Here is a 24,182-nt window from a genome sequence, read left to right on the forward strand (position 1 = left end):
CCGCTATATGGATTAACATAATAGACAAGGCATATATGGTCAGTTTTGGTTGACATGTTTAAAAAAATATTATATAAGTCAGTCTGAGGTTTCAAATCACTTAAATTTTGTTGCGAGACAATATTTTGAATAAAAAGAGGACATGCTAACAATCTTCAATATTTATATAATGCAATTCATTCTGACACCGAGATATTGCTGATTTACTATGCTGCTATATAGATTTACACAATAAAGTGCAAATGTGGTCAGTTTTGGTTGACGCGATAAAATAATTTTATCATATGAGTCAGCTTGAGGTATCAAATCACTGAAATTTTATTGCGAGACACTTTTTTGAATAAAAAGAGAACATGCTGGCAATCTAGATTGATTGGAATAACCCTGTTTAATAAATGCGCACAAATGTAATCAAAAGCTGAGTGCAAATGTAAAACATTTTAATTCCCAAATGCGTGCAAACGTAGTGCGCCCATTAAAAGGAGATGTGGTACTATAATACAATGTAGTATATGATTGCCAATGAGACCTATCTCCACAAGAGACCAAAGTAAGTCAGCTATTAAATGCCCCAAGATGAGCATATTATCTTGTCTGAAAAAAGAATTCATTTCTTTTATTATTATTTTTGTAGTCATGGTACAAGATCCCAAGTATTTATTACGTACTTCTGGAATTTAACACTTTTAAGCCGAAAACATACCGACAATGCCAGACAAAATAAAACGAAAAAACACCGGAGTTCTTTGAAATGTGATCTTTATTTCTTCAACAAAATTCGCTGTCATTTAAATCCATGATCCTCGTTCATCATTATTGTTACGAATAACCGGTTATTGTGCCCTGTTATGACGCCATAAACGTCTTACAACAATGAAGTCATATCAGGACACACTAACCGGTTATTTTCTCCGGGCAGGAATATGACTACGGGAAATCTGCGGCTCATATGCAAAACACAATGTTTTCGTAAGAAATATGTGATAATTTAGCTTGTTTCCCGGGGTAATAAAATTTTGCTTAAAAAGTGAACAGAGGTAATAAAAACTAACTTTCTGTCAAAAGGCATAGATTTTAAGGGATGTCTTCTTATTATAAAATTCCAAAAGAATTGATATGTAGGTGTAGTAAGTTTCAAAAGTGAATGAAGGTTATTTTTTTTCTGAAATGGTATTAAGTTAACTTTTGTAAAAAAAAAAAAAAATCATTATTTGAGAAACATTTTTTAGAGGGGCATTATGTGTTAAATTCATGTTCACCGATTTGATTCAAATTTTCATATTGAATTTAAAACATACTACCAGTAAAAGTGTATCAAAATTATAAAAAGTTTAAAATAAACAATTAACAATCATGCATAGGTTCGATAATATGCATCAGTATTTCGTGTGTATTTTAGTCTAGACGCCATCTTATTAACCATCCAAAGACTGCCGACGGTCATATAACCCGATATGAACATAAATATATATATATATATATAAATAGATAGCGATCTCGTGCAATTGAATTTTTCTAGGTCTGTCTGATTTCATATTATAGGCTAAAATATATGTTGATCATCGTTTGTATCTGTATAAGAATGAGTTTTTGTGGATCGAATCAGTTAACCAAATGGTTTACCCTTGTTGCTCTTTCAATGTTGACATTCTTTTCTTTTTAACAACTGAACACGCCCAATGAACGCGTAACCCATCTCTAGCGAAGAGGTTAAATGAAATGTCACATGAATAAGAATTCAATGAGCAAGATGATGTCGAATCATTCACTCGTAAGTAAAACATTCATCAGCGATGTTTCTTTGCTAATTTTGACAAAATTTAATCAAACGAGCTTCTAAAAGCGAATTTATCATTTCATTATTTCATTATCATTAATGATTGAAGTTAGGCTTTTAATACAAAAAGATAAATATGTATAAAATGCATCACATTGTTACTCCAAGTCACAGATTGGATAAAAGATACGTTTTTTGGTGAAAAAATTACAACGTGTATCCCATGCATTCCAATTACTATCCTGATGTTCAAATTGTGGTTTCCATCATTTACGAAAATACCCATCAAAAACATCGTGTGGATTTCAACAATATTAATATTTATCGAGTACATATCCTGAACCATTTGCTAGTGCCAACATTCATGAAAATTGACAACACATGAAAATAAGTTGCTTGGTATATACCAGTCTGAGTGCCTAGCACAAATTGTTTAACCAGGGTCATTCCTGACAGTTTTCTGAATTTTTATTACTTGATTTTTCAGTTATTTTAGTAAAAAAAGACAGTAAAACCAAATATAACGATCAATTAAATGAGTCGGGGAAAACCCGACAGCACTATCATATCTACATTTCTTTCAGACAGGGTTAACACAACCTTGATCGCATAAAATGTTCAGTGAACACTCTATTTCTAAGATACAATAATTTATAGGTCAACAATACTCTGTGTATATAATGGTGTACATTTTCGTCTGATATCGTTAATATGGGGTTCATTTCAACTTTCGTGGTTGAATCGACAATATTGAGTTTTTGTAATTTATGTATATGTCATTATATCATCCTCGTCCGAGTTTAAAGTTTTTCTTTACTAAATTCCTATGCATTAATAAGAAAAACTTCTAATAGATATTTGGTTGCTCGCAGTAACTTGTTCTTTTCTCTGCAAACAATGATTAATACCATAAAAATCTAATATAATTTGATAACAATATTGTTAAAATTGACATTTGCATACAACAAAATTGTCCAAATCATCACCAACAACAAAATATATAAAATAACGGAACCCCAACTTTTAATCCGCCAAACGTGCATATATAACCAATATGTCTAAATCCAAAAAAACAATAACCCGTTTTACATCTTCTCTAAGCAGTTAAAATATATTCAACTATATGTAACGCAGGTGAAAAGAAAAGAAATATATTTAGAAGGTGTTCATTTGACCTTGCTTCTTGGTTCATTGATCAACGTTAAACTTTTTGGATAGGGTTCGTTTCTCAGACACTATAAGTAAAATTTCAACTACATCCAGTGTGTGTACGTCTTCGGTAGGAAAACTGACAATTCTAGTCAATTAAGATTGGAGTCGAACGCACCTGACACGTACGGTATTCGAACTCACAACTTCAGTGTTGACTGGTTAGTGATACAAAAGAGAGACGAAAGATACCAAAGGGACAGTCAAACTCATAAATCTTAAACAAACTGACAACGCCATGGCTAAAAATGAAAAAGACAAACAGAAAAACAATAGTACACACGACACAACATAGAAAACTAAAGAATAAACAACACGAACCCCTCCAAAAACTAGGGGTGATCTCAGGTGCTCCGGAAGGGTAAGCAGATCCTGCTCCACATGTGGCACCCGTCGTGTTGCTTATGTGATTACAAATCCGGTAAATAGTCTAATTCGGTAGGTCTTATTCATGAAAGGGAAGGGGATTGTAGTTACGACGTAAGGAACATATCCGATATCATTTGTGAAACGGTTATTCCATAACGGTCAACCAACTCGTGATGGCGTCCGTAAAATTTACGAAGGGATGATTTCAACTTCACCGTTTGGAACTCTTGGTTTAATAGCTTCCTTGTGAGCAGCAAACCTCTATCAAGAAAATCATGATAGGAAATGCAAGCACGGGAATATCGTATCAATTGGGAGATATATACCCCGTATGCAGGTGCTGGAATGTTGCTACTTAGAAATGGAAAGTTCACAATTGGAAAGCTGAAATCATCTCTTTTGTTGTAAAGTTTTGTTTTCAACAGACCCTCATTGTCAATTTCTAGACGAAAGTCAAGATATGAAGCCGACTTAACTGTATCTGTAGTATCCTTTATCTCTAGTTCGATTGCATAGATGCGTTCCACATAGTCACCAAATTTTGAATTGTTTAGTGAAAGAACATCATCTATATAGCGGAAAGTAGAGTTAAAGGATATTGCTAACTTCTTATCTTTCTTCCTAAGAAGTTCCTCCATGAAGTCAGCCTCATAATAATAAAGAAACAAGTCGGCGAGTAGAGGGGCACAGTTTGTTCCCATTGGAATCCCGACAGTCTGTTGAAAAACACGTCCTCCGAACGTAACAAATATGTTGTCAATCAAGAAATCAAGCATCTTGATAATATCAGTTTCAGAGAATTTTTTGTTTGAATCAGAGTGATTCTTTACAAAGTATGATTTATCCCTCCCTAAGACAAGATACTTGTATCTACGTTGGCCATTCTTTTTTATGAAGCTAAGTAATACCAACTCTTTCAATTTGTCTTTTAGTTTGGAATGTGGAGTAGAAAAGTCATATGTTTTAATACTGTTAACAGATGAAAGAGAGTTAGATTGTATGTACTCTAAAAGATCTTTTGAATTTTTAAGTTCACATACTTATGAAAGAACATCATCTATATAGCGGAAAGTAGAGTTAAAGGATATTGCTAACTTCTTATCTTTCTTCCTAAGAAGTTCCTCCATGAAGTCAGCCTCATAATAATAAAGAAACAAGTCGGCGAGTAGAGGGGCACAGTTTGTTCCCATTGGAATCCCGACAGTCTGTTGAAAAACACGTCCTCCGAACGTAACAAATATGTTGTCAATCAAGAAATCAAGCATCTTGATAATATCAGTTTCAGAGAATTTTTTGTTTGAATCAGAGTGATTCTTTACAAAGTATGATTTATCCCTCCCTAAGACAAGATACTTGTATCTACGTTGGCCATTCTTTTTTATGAAGCTAAGTAATACCAACTCTTTCAATTTGTCTTTTAGTTTGGAATGTGGAGTAGAAAAGTCATATGTTTTAATACTGTTAACAGATGAAAGAGAGTTAGATTGTATGTACTCTAAAAGATCTTTTGAATTTTTAAGTTCACATACTTATACCATTCGGCCACCGAGGCCCCTTTGTAAGTCTGACAATGTTCATTTGATACCGTTCACATTTTATGGTTAATTTTTCAAGTTCAAGGTTTCGATGTAGTCCGTTTCTCAAAATCTAAAGGTTTGAAGTCAACACTATTCGTAGTAAAGAATTATTGTAAGGTATAATTATCTTTCTGGTAGCATGTAAAAAGTAAAATAACAAAAATACCGAACTCCAAGGAAAATTCAAAACGGAAAGTTCTTCACCAAATGGGAAAAACAAAAGCTCAAATACATCAAACGAATGGAAATAATATACACGGTACCAATTTTTCAGCACCAGAAAACTTATATTTGATATTATTACCTTCATCGGTCAACGTTCAGTTTTCGTGATTAATTTTTTGTCTCCAATACTATTTGTCAACTATATTTTATGTATAAAACGATTGTAAGGTGTACTTTCTAGTCTCTAAAAATCTATCAGACATTAACCTTATTTTTCAAATATACTAATTTATATGATACCCGTATTTAGACCTTCATTTTGAAATATCTGAAAGCAGTCTCTTTTGAGTTTTCTTCAATCTGATTTTGGGTTTAATGTTTTATAACGTATATTATGTTAGTGTTTTATATTATCATTTTTAAAGAGGATATGGTAACCTATAGGCATTTTAAATTTCATTTTTCATTTTCTTCAACAGTTTTCTATCTGACAATCACACGATTCATGTATCTCTTTATCTTATTGTAAGGTTTCTTTTAAACTCACCTGTTTTCGTCCTCCTTTTCCTGTTTTTCTTCCATCAATGTCATCGTTGATTCCTCGTGACTCTTAATTTGCTCTCTTAAACTCCGAGGTTCTTGTTCTTTCACTGAAGAACAGGATGCTTCATCGATAGGACACTGCGCAAATCTGAAAATAATCTATATTTGAATAATACTTATAGACATATATCGTTTATTTTGAGATGAATTCTATGCCATTTAAAAAAACAATTTACAACTGGAATTGAGCAATTGAGCACAAATGATAGACTTTGTGTTTTTGAACTGAGATTCTCGAATTTCCAAACTGCGAAACTGGGACATAAAATTAATAATAATAATACTTAATCCATCTATATGTACCATGAGTTTCAAAGGAAATATGAATAAGCATACTCTTTTCTAAATAAGGTGAATTTTTGCTCTCTTATTTCCTTTTTCTGCATTTTGTTTCTTTTGGGGGGATGGGTGGTTCTTGCCAGCAAATTAGACTTCTTTGAGGAATGATTGTGTTAAATTTGCTCGGTGGTTCATTTTGACGGCTTGGTTTTTTCAAAACTTCAACGCCATATTTGATTTGATATCATTCTGAAATTATTTAGACCAATGTCCTGATTTAGGGGAAGGGGTTGTAGCGCTGACAAACATGTTTAACCCTGATACATCCTTATTCTGCATATGGTTTTCCCATGTCAGGAGCCCGTTATTCATTGTTGTCGCTTGTTTTTGTCCGTCATATTTGCTATTCGATTATCGTTTCGTCGTAAATGATGTCACATCTGCCTTGTTGATTTTTTTTATTTGACTTATTTTAACATTTTGTGCTGGCTAACATTGCAGTGGACCTAGAATAAAGATATCAAAACAATTAGTTAATGTTTGCACTGAATTAAATTTCAACATAACTTGATTGTGTGAGAACTTGAATAATAAGTTTGAGATGGCTTATCACAAAGTAATTTTCAGGGTTGAAGTGAATTATGTGGGAAGACATTTTATATGGGAAAATGTCACAGCTTCGAAACGAGATATGATCCATATCCAATTAAAGATATAGACAGAGGAATTCGTACAGATGTTGCTACTACTGTCAACCAAAAATGAATTGCGCATATAAGATTTGCTACCTTTCCAACCGTAAAATAATCAATATATGCAATACATATCAACGTATTTTTATGAATCATTATCAAAAGTAGATGGAGGAATGTAAGATGTAATTTATTATTAATTTCAGTTCGATATTTTCCGAATTAACATCAAACAGTATTGTGTGTAATCGATTATGCTTCCAAGCAACTGTTGCAAGTAACCGTTGAACGAATGGTTTCTACTTCAGATTTTTTCCCATGAAATTGCAATTTTATCTGATTTTTGCATGTTTTATGATTATAACACTAAAGAATAAATAGGTTGACATTTTTTGGGTAGTCTTTCAGAAACATTAATAAATAAGAGCTATGTTAACATAAACAAATGACCACACTAAAGTCATAATGGTGAAATTAATAAAAAAAATAAAAAAAATGTTGTAGGTTATTGCGATTTCGATCGCAAGTGAAATCGATCGAGTGGACCTTGATTTGGATGGACGTCGTTTTTTATTTATGTGAAATTTCTCTCTGTTCTAAGTTACTGCTCGGATATCTAAGCTTAATAATAGAATTTATGTTATTCTAACTTGTGACAGTATTCAAAGGCAATAGTAGTATACCGATATTCAAAAGTCATAAATCGATTGACAGAAAACAAATCCGAATAACAAACAAAAACCGAGGAAACACATCAACTATTACTATTACTATAAATTAATTAAAGTTTTGACAGAAGATTTCAATGATGTTCGGAGTACGAAATTTATGAATGATGAAGTGAACTAGGCAATACTGCTGATGGTTGAATATGCGGGGAAAAAAACTGTTAATAATGTCTTAATAAATTTTTATGAGCATATGCGTACGAATCTGTAAAATATAGTGTATGCCGGATAGTTTTTATTATTCGTAATTCCTTATGTGACTTTTTGTAGAATTGACTGAAGTCTCATAAACAACAGTGATTCATAATGATTAATATAAACGATTTTGATCGCGAATTTGCATGGTGGAATGGAATCCAACTCCGTACGAACAATTAATTTGATTGTTTTGCTTTTCGTCTTTAACTAAAAACAAAAGACATTTATCCGACATTTTTATGTTTTATTTTGTACTCTGTGTAGGTTTCTGAAATACGTTGAATGATTGAGCTACATGTGAGATAAGAGTGAGGTAGCCTGATAGTATAAGGACTTAGTGTTTTTGATATTGAAGTTGTAAATTGATATAAAAGATGATAGATAGTATTATGTGTAATAACATTTTATAAAGATAAAATACAATGAGTAAAGGACAATTAAATTTAGAAGCCAAAAAAAGAAAATAAATTGTAACACCTAATGAAAAAAATCAGTATCTATTATTTATTGTCACATATGTACGTAGCTCAAATATTTTTAAAATATTTATTATCTGTACCGTTCTTATACTTTTTTTGCATTTTCACAAAATTGCCCTACACATGCACCCAAAGGGTGACTGAGGAAAATAAATATGATTACTCTTGATCTACTTTCAACCGGTAGTAAAACCCTTGCTAAAGTAGGGAGCGTCCATTTGGCTGTGTGGTATTTACAAGAACGTAGCCATGTTCGGTCCGAATAAGATGCTTTGTGTACAAAGAGTGTCACTCTCTGCACGGTAAGAACTCTTGCATCATCAATTTGAAGGGTCCGTAGGTGGCCTGTTGTTAGCCATAATTTCTGTCCCTATCCAGTATACTCTCCTTTCATAGTAACAGTCAAAATTTCCCCGACCTTCATCCCGGGCGGCCTCTATTACAGAACCTACCTATTGTATATACGATTAATTTGTTCTCGTCATGAACATGCATGAAATATTTTCCGTTAAACGTGAAACAGGAAACAGTCGAAAGGATCAAATTATAAGATACGCTAAAAACTGTTTAAAGAATACGAGTGTCAGTGCAATGGTCACCACTACAATTAATATAATAATATGAAAAATTTTCTTGTTTTATTTTTAATATAATGGTTCTAGATATCAGCAGCTTTAATAGAATAGTAACTTTTTCAATGCTTTTTATAGTTAACTTTTAAGAATGCATTTTCAAAAGGAAAAAAATCTTCACTCAACTTTAAATCTCAGCTCTAACATCCCGTTAAGAAAACATATTCTGATGTAACGATCCAAAAAAAAGATTATATAAATTATAATAATTCATTTCAAAATCAAGCAAGAACTAATGAGAAATCAACACCATTTTGACATGAACGTATACAACCAAAATCAGTAACACGTGTTTAAGAAAGTCGTTCATTGACAGTAATTATATCATTGCAAATTGTGTTAATACATATAAACAAATATTTATTATATATAATGTCTCTGATTGATTAAATAATAAAAACTATAACACAATTTTCCATGCGTATCGGTCATTACGATCTTCATCATTGGAATAAAATTCAACATTGAAACAACAATAACATTGCTTGGATACATGACGTTAGAATAACTACTATGACGTTCATTTGCCGCGTTTTAAACGTTTATATATATATATATATATATATATAATTCGTCTAAATAACAGCCTAACGATGTTAGATCTGTAAATTTTGTGTTCTTCCCTGGCTGGGATTCAAACTTATGCTAATGAGATATCGTGGCACCAAATCGCTTTGCACTATGCCTTGCGCGCTAGACCACTCGACAACCAAGACTCGATAAAATAAATCAAGCTTTCGGTGGCCGGGTGCTACCTTTTCTCATCAGTTTTTATCTAGCGTCGTTACACAGTACATGCTAATTAAGGCATGAATAGATTAAGGCAACAGTAGTAAACCGGTGTTCAAACTCATAAATCCATGGACAAGAAACAAAATCGGGGTAACAAACTTAAACTGAGGGAAACGCATTAAATATAAGAGGAGAACAACGACACAACACTACAATGTAACACACACTGAAACGGACCAAACATCAGACAAAATCCCACGAGAATAACAAATATAACATCAAAACTAAATACATGAATTTGGGATAGACAAGTACCGTGACACGTCTTATCGCAATGTCAATTTACACTCAATATAAGAGAAAACAAACGACGCAACGTTAAAATGTAACACACACAGAAATGAACTATAATATAACAATGGCCATATTCCTGACTTGGTACAGGACATTTGTAAAGAAAAAAATGGCGGGTTGAACCTGGTTTTGTGGCATGCCAAACCTCCCATTTTATAGCCATGTAAAATATAACATTAAAATGACAACTCAACACCACACGACTACAATATAAATTAGAGAATACAATTGACAAAGAAACACACGAAGAACAGCCAACAAAAGGCAACAAGTTGAAAATTTTAATACGCCAGAAGTGTATTTTATCCACACAAGATCTACTAGTGATGCCCAGATACAAAAGTTTGAATGCCGAAACAAGCACAAAGTCGAAAAGCATCGAGGACCAAAAGATCAAAAAAGTTGTGCCAAAAACGGCCAGGGTTTTCTGTTAGTTACCAGAACATCCTTATTATTTAGAATAATTTATACTTTTGCAAACAGTAAATTTATAAAATTAATAAACAAAAGCTGTACATGATAGAACTGAAATATTAACTTATTACAGAAACAACTGAAATACATTACATAACCAGACATTTGCAACACAAAATGTAGACACATCCGAATAAGTTTAAACCTCAACGCCAAGTGACGTCATATTTGAAATTGTAAAAAATGACAACAAAAATGATGATGTCATTTGAATTTGTAAAACAGATCATCAAAAAATGAAAAATGACGTCATTTGAATGAATAAGATAGAATTAGGAAATGGAATATTGCAGATCAGCTGATTTATATGTTATGGAGGATCTTACAAATCAATGTAGGATACAGTCACAGAAATAATTATATTATAAGTACGTCTGAACCAGTGACAACTCTACGACAGATTTTATCCATCGGATCACCAGTGTTTGTGATACAAGCTTAAGGCTGAGAGCACATTCTGTACACATGTATAATTCGTCTAAATAACAGCCCAACGATGTTAGATTTAAAATTGAAGAAGCAAATTTAGCGTTTTTTGCTGGCCGGGATTCGAACTCATGCTACTGAGATATCGTGGCACCAAATCACCTTGCACTATACCCGGCGCGCAAGACCACATATAATTACTCTAAAAATCAATCAGCACACCAATGCTAAATCTTCAAATTTGCGTAAGGAAATTTTTGTTTTTCCGTCGCCGGGATACGATCTCATGCTATGGGGATATCGAGACACCACCGACTGCACTGTTTCCATCGCTCTAGACCACTCGGCTACCTAGACTGAACTAATAATACAGCTTTCGGTAGCCGAGTGTTATCTTTCCTTGTCAGTAGAATCTAGAGTTGTAACACAGTACATGATATACTAGGCATGAAGGTGGAAGATATTGCAGATTAGCTAAATATTTATCGCAAAAGATCATATATACATTCACAGAAATAAATATTTTGATAAGTACGTCTAAACAAGTGACAACTCTACGACAGATCCATCCATTGGATCACAAGTGAAGGTGATACACGGCTGAAAACACATATTACATTATATATATATATAAATAAAACAATCTGAATCTGACGGCTGTGTCAACTTAGTTTGTGTTATGTCTGTTTGATTCATGCACATGTACAATAACTGAAACATCTCACTTAACAGTAAAGGAATTTCTTTTATGTTCATTGTAATTACAATGCAATATGTATGAATGGTTATAATTTTATCATTGTAACATTTTGAGTGACCCATATATTCTATCAGATAAAACACAATAACATTATTACATAAATTTGTACTGGCAGAATATCAAATACAAATATGGTTAAGATTAAAAGATTATTGTCAAAATAATTCTATTGAAATTCGAGTCTGTTTTAGAAAATTTGCCCTGACGTATGAATAAAAGGGAACCGGATATTACGAAGTACACGAGACAGTGAAACAGAGTTAACAATTTAAAAACAATCTCTACAGACAGCTTTAAGAACTAATTGAGATAATAATGTATTTGGTAATGCTCCAAATTCAAAAACAGTATTGGTAAAAAATGAAAATGTTGATAAAGTCTTAAAGGGTTAAAAAAATATTGATCCTCTACAAAATATCACAAACGATGAGGATTCAGTGACATTGTATATAAAGATAGTTAATGTGTGACCTCATTGTGTCTAAACTACCCCGGCAAACAAAACTCACATAATACAAATACACATATAACTATTTTCTATTATGATTGTGAGACGTAATATTTCCTACAACTGTTCTAGATTAATGGAGAAATAAGTAAAAAGGCACACCAAAATGGTGAATTGATTCAATCTTGCCTCTTATTTCTTCAATTTCTCTTTAAATTGTGCACATTGTACTGAAGAAAGGTACGGTACGAAAAGAAAATAATCAACCCGGAGATCACAAGACTAGTCACTTTGAGCATATACATAATTGTATATCTGTGCCTGGGAAGAAAGAAATGAATCATGTCAAATGGAAGACCCGGTTAATGTCAATATGTAATAACTGGTTTCGTCCTAAAATTTCACAAAGCAATACCCAGTTATGTGATAGAAAATGTTGCATAATCGTATAAGACGTTAATTAAGATCCGCTGTTCAACAGTAATTTGAAGGCTCTTTGGAAATCGATTTATTTCACAGGGTAACTTATCAATTATTTGAATCCCTTAACACTTGAATTTCTGCTTTAAAGGAACAAAAATATTTTTTTTAATTTTTCTTGTATCAAACAAATACTTGTGCGGCGAAATACAAAGAAATGAAACAACAAATACAATGCTTGGATACCTGACGTTAGAATAACTACTATGACGTTCATTTGCCGCGTTTTTTAAACGTTTTTAGATATATATATATATATATATATATATATATAATTCGTCTAAATAACAGCCTAACGATGTTAGATCTGTAAATTTTTTGTTATTCCCTGGCTGGAATTCGAACTTATGCTACTGAGATATCGTGGCACCAAATCGCCTTGCACTATGCCTTGCGCGCTAGACCACTCGACAACCTAGACGCGATAAAAAAAATCAAGCTTTCGGTGGCCGGGTGTTACCTTTTCTCGTCAGTTTTTATCTAGCGTCGTACCACAGTATATGATAATTCAGGCAAGTAAAAGGAATATTGCAGATCAGCTCATTTTTATGTCATGGAGGATCTTACAAATTAATGTAGGATACAGTCACAGATATAATTATATTATAAGTACGTCTGAACCAGTGAAAACTCGACGACATATTTTATCCATCGGATCACCAGTGTTTGTGATACAAGGATGAGAACACATTCTGTATATATAATTCGTCTAAATAACAGCCCAACGATGTTAGATTTAAATTTGCGAAAGCAAATTTTGTGTTCTGTGCTGGCCGGGATTCGAACTCATACTACTGAGATATCGTGGCACCAAATCGCCTTGCACTATGCCCGGCGCGTAAGACCACATATAGTTACTCTAAAAATCAGTACAACAATGCTAAATCTGCAAATTTGCGTACGGAAATTTTTGTTCTTCCGTCGCCGGGATTCGGACTCATGCTATTGGGATATCGAGACACCACCGACTGCACTGTTTCCATCGCTCTAGACCACTCGGCTACCTAGACTGAACTAATAATACAGCTTTCGGTAGCCGAGTGTTATCTTTCCTTGTCAGTAGAATCTAGAGTTGTAACACAGTACATGATATACTAGGCATGAAGGTGGAAGATATTGCAGATTAGCTAAATATTTATCGCAAAAGATCATATATACATTCACAGAAATAAATATTTTGATAAGTACGTCTAAACAAGTGACAACTCTACGACAGATCCATCCATTGGATCACAAGTGAAGGTGATACACGGCTGAAAACACATATTACATTATATATATATATAAATAAAACAATCTGAATCTGACGGCTGTGTCAACTTAGTTTGTGTTATGTCTGTTTGATTCATGCACATGTACAATAACTGAAACATCTCACTTAACAGTAAAGGAATTTCTTTTATGTTCATTGAAATTACAATGCAATATGTATGAATGGTTATAATTTTATCATTGTAACATTTTGAGTGACCCATATATTCTATCAGATAAAACACAATAACATTATTATATAAATTTGTACTGGCAGAATATCAAATACAAATATGGTTAAGATTAAAAGATTATTGTCAAAATAATTCTATTGAAATTCGAGTCTGTTTTAGAAATTTTGCCCTGACGTATGAATAAAAGGGAACCGGATATTACGAAGTACACGAGACAGTGAAACAGAGTTAACAATTTAAAAACAATCTCTACAGACAGCTTTAAGAACTAATTGAGATAATAATGTATTTGGTAATGCTCCAAATTCAAAAACAGTATTGGTAAAAAATGAAAATGTTGATAAAGTCTTAAAGGGTTAAAAAAATATTGATCCTCTACAAAATATCACAAACGATGAGGATTCAGTGACATTGTATATAAAGATAGTTAATGTGTGACCTCATTGTGTCTAAACTACCCCGGCAAACAAAACTCACATAATACAAATACACATATAACTATTTTCTATTATGATTGTGAGACGTAATATTTCCTACAACTGTTCTAGATTAATGGAGAAATAAGTAAAAAGGCACACCAAAATGGTGAATTGATTCAATCTTGCCTCTTATTTCTTCAATTTCTCTTTAAATTGTGCACATTGTACTGAAGAAAGGTACGGTACGAAAAGAAAATAATCAACCCGGAGATCACAAGACTTGTCACTTTGAGCATATACATAATTGTATATCTGTGCCTGGGAAGACAGAAATGAATCATGTCAAATGGAAGACCCGGTTAATGTCAATATGTAATAACTGGTTTCGTCCTAAAATTTCACAAAGCAATACCCAGTTATGTGATAGAAAATGTTGCATAATCGTATAAGACGTTAATTAAGATCCGCTGTTCAACAGTAATTTGAAGGCTCTTTGGAAATCGATTTATTTCACAGGGTAACTTATCAATTATTTGAATCCCTTAACACTTGAATTTCTGCTTTAAAGGAACAAACATATTTTTTTTAATTTTTCTTGTATCAAACAAATACTTGTGCGGCGAAATACAAAGAAATGAAACAACAAATACAATGCTTGGATACCTGACGTTAGAATAACTACTATGACGTTCATTTGCCGCGTTTTTTAAACGTTTTTAGATATATATATATATATATAATTCGTCTAAATAACAGTCTAACGATGTTAGATCTGTAAATTTTTTGTTATTCCCTGGCTGGAATTCGAACTTATGCTACTGAGATATCGTGGCACCAAATCGCCTTGCACTATGCCTTGCGCGCTAGACCACTCGACAACCTAGACGCGATAAAAAAAATCAAGCTTTCGGTGGCCGGGTGTTACCTTTTCTCGTCAGTTTTTATCTAGCGTCGTACCACAGTATATGACAATTCAGGCAAGTAAAAGGAATATTGCAGATCAGCTCATTTATATGTCATGGAGGATCTTACAAATTAATGTAGGATACAGTCACAGATATAATTATATTATAAGTACGTCTGAACCAGTGACAACTCTAAGACATATTTTATCCATCGGATCACCAGTGTTTGTGATACAAGGATGAGAACACATTCTGTATATATAATTCGTCTAAATAACAGCCCAACGATGTTAGATTTAAATTTGCGAAAGCAAATTTTGTGTTCTGTGCTGGCCGGGATTCGAACTCATGCTACTGAGATATCGTGGCACCAAATCGCCTTGCACTATGCCCGGCGCGCAAGACCACATATAGTTACTTTAAAAATCAGTACAACAATGCTAAATCTGCAAATTTGCGTACGGAAATTTTTGTTCTTCCGTCGCCGGGATTCGGACTCATGCTATTGGGATATCGAGACATCACCGCCTGCACTGTTCCCATCGCTCTAGACCACTCAGCTACCTAGACTGAACTAATAATACAGTTTTTGGTGGACTAGTGTTATCTTTCCTTGTCAGTAGAATCTAGAGTTGTAACACAGTACATGATATACTAGGCATGAAGATGGAAGATATTGCAGATTAGCTAAATATTTATCGCAAAAGATCATATATACATTCACAGAAATAAATTTGATAAGCACGTCTAAACAAGTGACAACTCTACGACAGATCCATCCATTGGATCACAAGTGAAGGTGATACACGGCTGAAAACACATATTATATAATATATATAAATAAAACAATCTGAATCTGACGAATGTGTCAACCTAGTTCGTGTTATGTCTGTTTGATTCATGCACATGTACAATGACTGAAAAATCTCACTTAACAGTAAACGATTTGTTTTATGTTCATTGTATTTACAATGCAATAATGTATGCATGGTTATAATTTCATCAATGTAACATTTTGAGTGACCCATATATTCTATCAGATAAAATACAATAACATTATTATATAAATTTGTACTGGCAGAATATCAAATACAAATATTGTATTAAGATTAAAAGATTATTGTCAAAATATTTCTATTGAAATTCGAGCCCGTTTTAGAAAATTTGCCCTGACATATGAATAAAAGGGAATCGGATATTACGAAGTACATGAAACCGTGAAACAGAGTTAACAATTTTAAAACAATCTCTAAAGACAGCTTTAAAAACTAATTAAGATAATAATATATTTGGTAATGCTCCAAATTCAAAAACAGTATTGGAAAAAAATGAAAATGTTGATAAAGTCTTAAAGGGTTCAAATAATATTGATCCTCTACAAAATATCACAAACGATGAGGATTCAGTGACATTGTACATGAAGATAGTTGATTTGTGACCTCATTGTGTCTACACTACCCCGGCAAACAAAACTCACATTATACACATACACATATAACTATTTTTTATTACGATTGTAAGATGTAATATTTTCTACAACCGATCTAGATTAATGGAGAAATTAGTTAAAAGGCACATCAAAATGGTGAATTGAGTGATTCTTGCCTCTAATGTCTTTAATTTCTCTTTAAATTGTGCACATTGTACTGAAAAAAAGTTACGATACGAAAAGAAAATAATCAACCCGGAGATCACAAGACTAGTCACTTTGAGCACATAAATAATTGTATTTCTGTGCCTGGGAAAAAGAAATAGATCATGTCAATATGTAATAACTGGTTTCGTCCTAACATTTCACAAAGCAATACCCGGTTATGTGATAGAAAATGTTGCATAATTGTATGAGACGTAAATTAAGATCCGCTGTTCAACAGTTGATTCATTTATTTCAAAGGGTAACTTATCATTTATTTGAATCCCGAAACACTTGAATTCCTGCTTTAAGGGAAAAAATTTTTTTTGAATTTTTCTTGTATAAAACAAATACTTTGACGGCAAAATACAAAGAAATGAATATTTTCAGGGACGAATCCAGCAATTTTTTAAATGAGGAAGGGTGGTGTTTCCAACCCAGGATAAAGGGGGGAGTTCAAACCGTATGTCTCCATTCAAAAGCATTGATCGTCAAAAAAGGGGGTTCCAACCCCTGAACCCCCCTCCCTGTATGTGCCACTGAATTTGTAACACAATTTGAGTTTTATTTTTTTTATTTTTTATTTGAATGAAGTAGATTTAAGTGTTCAAACTTAGATAGTGTACGGCCTTGAAAATTGAAAGACGTACATTTGATATGTTATTTTCTTGGATGACAGAATGACCTTAATAAATATTCCACTCTATCTAAGGGGCAGTATGATAGTTTGAAAATGAATGTTATGAACACTTATTGTTCATTATGAAGCAAGAGAATAAGACAAATGTATATGCCCAAGAAAATAAATATATATACGGCGCGAAGGATCACAGTAATAATGCGTTAAAAATCTTTTTACTCCTGCTTGTAACTATTAAACTAAAAATAAATTAGTATAAAAGTCTCAGGCCATCCAGAAAATGCAATAGTGATTATTCTATAAACTATTTTATAAATAAACGGTTCTTTTATCTACATTGACAAATGTTCTACATTTTAGTGACGTTGGTCAATTTTATAATTGTTAAATGCAACATGCAGGGGCGGATCGAGGATTTTTGAAAGGAGTCGTTATTCCATAAAACGTATTATATACCACCCAGCGTAGCCAGGGGAAATATTTTAATACGATATTATGCTGTAAAATCATATATGAATCGTGAAAAACATGATATAATTATTTCTAGCTATCAAAAGTTGAGAGGAGCGTACTTCCTCTACATCAACTTTGAGTGCCAATCGCGCATATACTATATAACTTTGTAATCGAATTACATTGTAGTTAAACCTTTTTCAACTGATTTTTGTTCTCATATTCTGTTGTAAATTCTTCGATGTCACATGTCTGTAACCCATTCTAAAAGGCCCTATGACTTAAGCATGTACTAAAAAAAAGTTACAGCTATGGTCGAAATCTAGAACTTAAAAAAAAAATTTGACATTGACCTCCATTTCAAGGTCATGATACAGACACCTTATTGCAAAACACCCTAGATTCCTACTGTATATTATATAGCTAATCTAAAATATAAGAGGGAAGAAAACACCCATTAAATGTCAGCTTACTCTTTCATGTGTCATGACATGTTGCAACTAACAATCTAGTACCAAAATGTTTTCCATATCTGATACCGTTTGTGAGGAGAAAAGAATATAAGCCAAATCAAAATTTAGAAAATCACCTTGATCTAGATCTTATTTTCATATGGTGGGCAAAAGACCTTGAATAAAAGACCCTATGATTCTAGCACTTATGCTTTTCAGTTATAAATACATTTCACTTATATCACACCTCTCATGTGGAATCTCTGAATTGCTTCTGTCAATATTTAACAAAATATCATGAGGATGTAATGAGCAGTTGGTAAAATAAATTTGTTACTTTCTTTAACGGTATGAAACTAGTAGCAATAACAAGAATATTAGTGTTCGGGAAGATAATTCTTACAAGGAAAAGTATTCAGTTGAAAAGGATGAGTTTTTAAAGAGCAATATCTATTCTCTATCAAATGCCAATTATTTAAGGAACGTCTTTGGAAAAGAAAATACTACGAAAGATATTAAAAAGGTGGAAAGAATATAATAATAATCAGAACAAACCTAATACTCCATTCCACGGAAAAGTTGAAAGGCCTTATTGAAGTCTTCCCCCATCAACTATTGATAATAAATGTTTAAATGAATTTTGATACAGATATGCAAAAACTTTTAAAAGAAAACAAAATTAATCTTCTTTATAAAAAGAGAAGGGTGTCAGAAAATAAATTGTCTTGATTGTTAGTTGCATTACGTCAAGTGGGCAATATTTCATGAATGGCTATGACGATCTATTAAATACAGGGAGATAATCAGAAACTTCCAGTTTCATTAAAGTCACTGCCGGTGTCAACTGTAAGATGACTTTTCACTGATTCCCCAAAAATATTATTTCTTTGTGTTTCCCATTGAAATACGAGAGAATACAAAATGCTGCTTTCAGTGGCAAAATGGTAGCTTACAGAATACTGATTCGAAAAATATATTGTTTTTCATACATTTGCTTGAAATAAAAAGATGATTTGCTACTTTCGGCTTATATGATGGGTTCAGGGATGGGCACGATTACTGATAAATGTAATCGATTAATAATCGATTACATGAAGGATTTTTGTGCAATCGATTAATAATCGATTACTCAAATTTTAGTATGTAATCGATTACAATCGATTACTTTATCAAAAGTAGTTACATTACTTTTCGATTACTGTCGATTACATGCTTCAACATTTCAACAAAAAAATAACATGCCTGAGTAAAACACAATTATATTGCTCAACATTTGTATAGTGAAAATTAAGAACTTTACCAAATGCATCATTTAAAGCATTGTTTCTAAATTATAAGTTAAAAGCTGTTTTTTAGATCAAATCTATTAACATGCTTAATGAAGATTAGAAATATTTAAAAAAAATCTTCAAATTTTGACTTTCAACATAAATGTAAGATGTCATCGCATTACAACAATCACTTATTCATAACTAATTGTTTTTAATAAATTTTGCTTTCTTACTGACTTACGTTAGCTATTTTGTTTTTACTCTTAAAAAAAAAAATATTTATGCATAGTTAATTATAATGCTTAAGGAAATATAAAAAAAAGTAGAATAATTAATCAGTTCAGCTAATTTTTAAGATCAAAATTATTAAAATTATAATGACATGCATGATTTAAACCTTTTGTTTGGATAACCATCCTAATTACAGATTATTTAACTGCCACTGGAGTACAATTTATAACCTGGGGCTAAATATTGTAAATTTCCTTCTTAATTAGACATAAGATAATTGAAATAAAAACAAAGTATGTTTGGTATTGATTAGACTTTGATCATCTTATTAGTAAAGGCAAGAATGTTGTTAAGATTTGTTAACTTCTCCAATCAAATTATATACAAAATATATCTATAGTGTCAAAGGGATACATGTATCTATTTCTAAAAAGAATTGCAATGCATTGCCATTGGTTCATTGTTAAAAGGATTTTGTGTTCTTTTTTAATTTAACTTATATACATGTATATCATAACATTTAAGAAATCAACTGTTTATCTATTCTAAGCTTTAATTTCAACTCTGATTGAAAATGATGTTTTCAGGAAATTTAATACAAATAAGCTTACTACTTTTAAAAATGTACTACAGAACTTAACGAAAGACGGACACATTTCTTATTTTAGATCTATTTTCTTATTTTAATATTAAAGCTCTATAATTATTGACAAGCACATACATCCATTTGTTTCAAAAGCTAGATATAAAGTAAATTTAGGTAGGGGATCTGGTTGCTCATAATGCAGCTTGAGACAATAGATAGAAATAAGGCAGTTGCTTAACTCTCAAGTATTGTTGATGCATAATATTTTATCTGTACTACAAAGAGATAATATACATATTTTCCTCTGAAATAGGTTATTTTTCATCAAACTATTTTACTAAAGTAATCGAAATGTAATCGAAAAGTAATCGATGATTACATCAAAATTTTTGCTGTAATCGATTAAATTACGATTACATGTAATCGAAAATGTCTTCGATTACAGATTACTGTCGATTACTTAAAAAAATGTAATCAATTACAATCGATTACGATTACAGATTACGATTACCCCATCCCTGGATGGGTTACTTCTTACTTATTCTAAAGATACATGGTTTATACATGGTCAGTTTGATTTGACGTCCATTGTCTTTGAACTAGTAAACATTTTGTTTAGGGGCCAGCTGAAGCCCGTCTCCGGGGGCGGGATTTATCGCTGTGTTGAAGACCCATTGATGGCCTTCGGCTGTTTTCTGCTCTTTGGTCGGGTTGTTTTCTTTTTGACACATTCCCCATTTTCATTCTCAATTTTATTTATAGGTACTATTTCGGTTTTTATCATGAACCAGTATGATGTTTAAAGGTTAAAATCAGAAACGTCAAGTTGATCTCTGACCTTGATCTCAAAGTAAAGGGATAGTTCATGGATCTCAAAACAAAATACCCCATGTTTTCCACATGTTTGGATAAGGAGATATACTGATTTCTATAAATAAGGAATGAAAGCTCAATACATCGTTGGCGTACAAAGTCGTTAATTCGACATGTCACTTATGTTAAATTTCAAAAGGGAAATAACTCCCATCAGATGCCATTGAATCGCTTTGGTCAAAATTGACTAATGTAATTTTAAGATTGGACGAAAAAATGTCGGTATCTTTTAAAGTAACAGAGGAGAGGAAGGATACAAAAGAAGGCATAAAAAAGAGATACCATCAGTAATAATAAGTGTTTGATTACACACAGGGATTAAACCGTAATCGCTGTATAATACAATGTGTCAAAAATCATGTTGATATATGCGGCGAAACATAAAAACATCTCAGATGGTAGAAGAAAATGAATATTAACCAGAAAAAAATTTAAATGTTTTTCCACGGGAAATGGGAAATAACCAAATGATAATCAGAACAAATTCAAAGACTTATAATCAAATTAAAATCAAAAGGTCTTTCCTTACAAAGTCGGAAGACCTTAAAACTATCTATTACAACATGAATGCATTGAAATTGTTCACCAACTTAACTTTCACATTATTTGACAGGATAGAAGTGCATGTAATTACTTCTGTTGACTCCACTGTGCTGTAAACATATATTAATAGTAAATAAATACCCGATTTTGTTTTCATCCGACATTGTTATATTTGAATTCTAAAAAATCCTCTTCTAATGTCTTGTCAAGGTAAATTCCTTTCCTGTGTATTTTTTTATATTTGTGTATTATGTGTGTATTGCCCATTTAAATCATTGATTATTATCTAGTTTTTAATCCCGACATACATATTTATAGTAACACGTGTTCAATCTTAATTGTTAAAATATATTACTTTAAAACAATCTGTACCGTCAGTCAGTTCAATTTTGCGCATGAATTGAAGCAACATAAAGTTTTCTATTCACCAAGTTGTAATTACCTCCCGTTGAACACCCATAGCTTGTCAAAGGTAAATGCATACATGACCAATATGATTTAGGATAAACAATGATATCAATAAGACTGGCTTAATTCATATGAAAGAGAGGCAAAACATACCAAAGGGGTATTCAAACTTATAGGTCAAAAGTGTCATTTTCAGTGTGCATATATGTTGTTTAATTAAGAGTGAAATTAGTAATAGTAAAAGTTCAGTGATCAGTTAATATTGATATTAAAAGACCTCCGAACAAAAAGGGTGTTTAGATCCCCGAGCCCGAAGGGCGAGGGGATTTGAACAGCCCTTTTTACGAGGAGGTCTTTTAATGTCAATATTAACTTAATCATTGAACTTTTACTGACTTACAAACCGTCAAAAATATAAGAAAAGTACATAAAAAGAATTTACAGAAACCTAATTCCCCTGAATTGGACGAGTCTAAATATGTTCAACTTAAATGATATTTAAACAGTACTCAGACTGATATATACAATTAACAGTTACCAAATTGCAATGAAAACGGACCGATTAAATGGCATTACATCATATAATTATTTATTTATCATATTTTTTTTAGCATTAAAATAACACCAAATAATAGTTTTACAAAATTCGGGGGTAACTTTATATTTTTAGCCAACTTTTCAAAATAACGATTTCTTATTTAATAAATGAGGCAATCAAAACCCCATACAGACCTCATTTATAACTGACCAATGAATATTCTGCCCAACAACTTCTTGCTATATATACTTGATGTTTTTGATCTGTCAGTAATCATGAAATAGATTCGTAAAGATCAGACCTGAGAAAACAGTAAGTAAACTCTTCAAACAATTAGGTTTTTAAACATCTTGTTTTAGAACTTCTAATCGAACAGACCTAAATGCATAAGGTCCTTCACAGTATTCATCCGGTAAATGTTTATTTTGTTTCTGATTCGGTAATTTTCCTACATTACGTTACATGCGAATGCAAAATAATTAGTTTTGTCTATTCAGTCCAATTTATTAATAGATCTTGCCTTATTTGGTTTTTTTTTTTAAATAAAAACTATGCATGCAAACTTCAATTAATAAAAAAAACCGTATTAAACTACACGGCCGACACTCGGCTAACCGAGAGATAGGTCGGTTAATCTATATTGAGTATGCGGCTATATCGGCGGTTGGTCTGTTAATCGGGTTGGTTATACGTCTGTTAAGAGTAAAACGCACAATTTTAATATTAAAATCTATTTAATATACAGATTTTAGGTACATTATAAGAATCAAATCAAAAAAAGAACAGTGTCTGACAAAATGATATATATCATAGAACATTTTCCAACTGTAAAAACATTTTATAGTCTGCACAGTTTTCAGTGAAACTAAAAGGCGTCGCGCAAGTATGCAGTATTTATGCTTATACGCATAGCAATTTTTGTAATGAAAGGCGAAAAAAAACAATTTTAGATATCATTTAAAGGACACAAAATCGTACTTTGGTTCTAAAATATAAATTGAAATTAGTAAATATTTCATAATTGTAATATAACGTGAGTGATACCACGTTTTAGTGAACATTATGGGAATAAAGTCTGTTAATGGGTTGGACAATTGAAATTGTGTCAGTTAAGAGTTATTTAGCCACGACAATAGTTGTGCTACCTTTATATTTTCCCTTTGAAAAATTTAAGAATGAGATGCTCTTGAGTAAAAAAAAAAATGACAATATGCTACAACAGTATCCTTCTAGTAAGAACATTTTTATTTTGACTTCCTTTGCATTTTATTAAGGGGTGTGTCACTTCAATATATGGATATGGATTGCCTGCTGGAATATGCATGAATCTATTATTAACGTTTTCTTCAGCCTTAATTTTTTTGTCTGTTCAAAGTAGCACGTTCTCAAATCCGTCCGAAAGT

At 32.1% G+C, this 24,182-nt stretch overlaps 1 protein-coding gene across 1 annotated transcript in view; it reads right to left on the bottom strand.

The window, feature by feature from the left end:
- The window catches only part of LOC139526536 (uncharacterized), a 103,637-nt gene extending 81,531 nt beyond the window's left edge, over positions 1 to 22,106 (bottom strand). The window contains exons 1-2 of the mRNA XM_071321694.1: positions 21,975 to 22,106; positions 5,645 to 5,788 (exon numbers count right to left, since the gene is read on the bottom strand). Coding sequence (XP_071177795.1) covers positions 5,645 to 5,788; positions 21,975 to 21,997 — 167 coding nt within the window. The 5' untranslated portion in view covers positions 21,998 to 22,106. The remainder of the gene's footprint in view (positions 1 to 5,644; positions 5,789 to 21,974) is intronic.
- Positions 22,107 to 24,182: the final 2,076 nt, after the last annotated feature.

This window comes from Mytilus edulis, chromosome 6 (genome assembly GCF_963676685.1).
Source record: "Mytilus edulis chromosome 6, xbMytEdul2.2, whole genome shotgun sequence".
Lineage (NCBI taxonomy): Eukaryota > Metazoa > Mollusca > Bivalvia > Mytilida > Mytilidae > Mytilus > Mytilus edulis.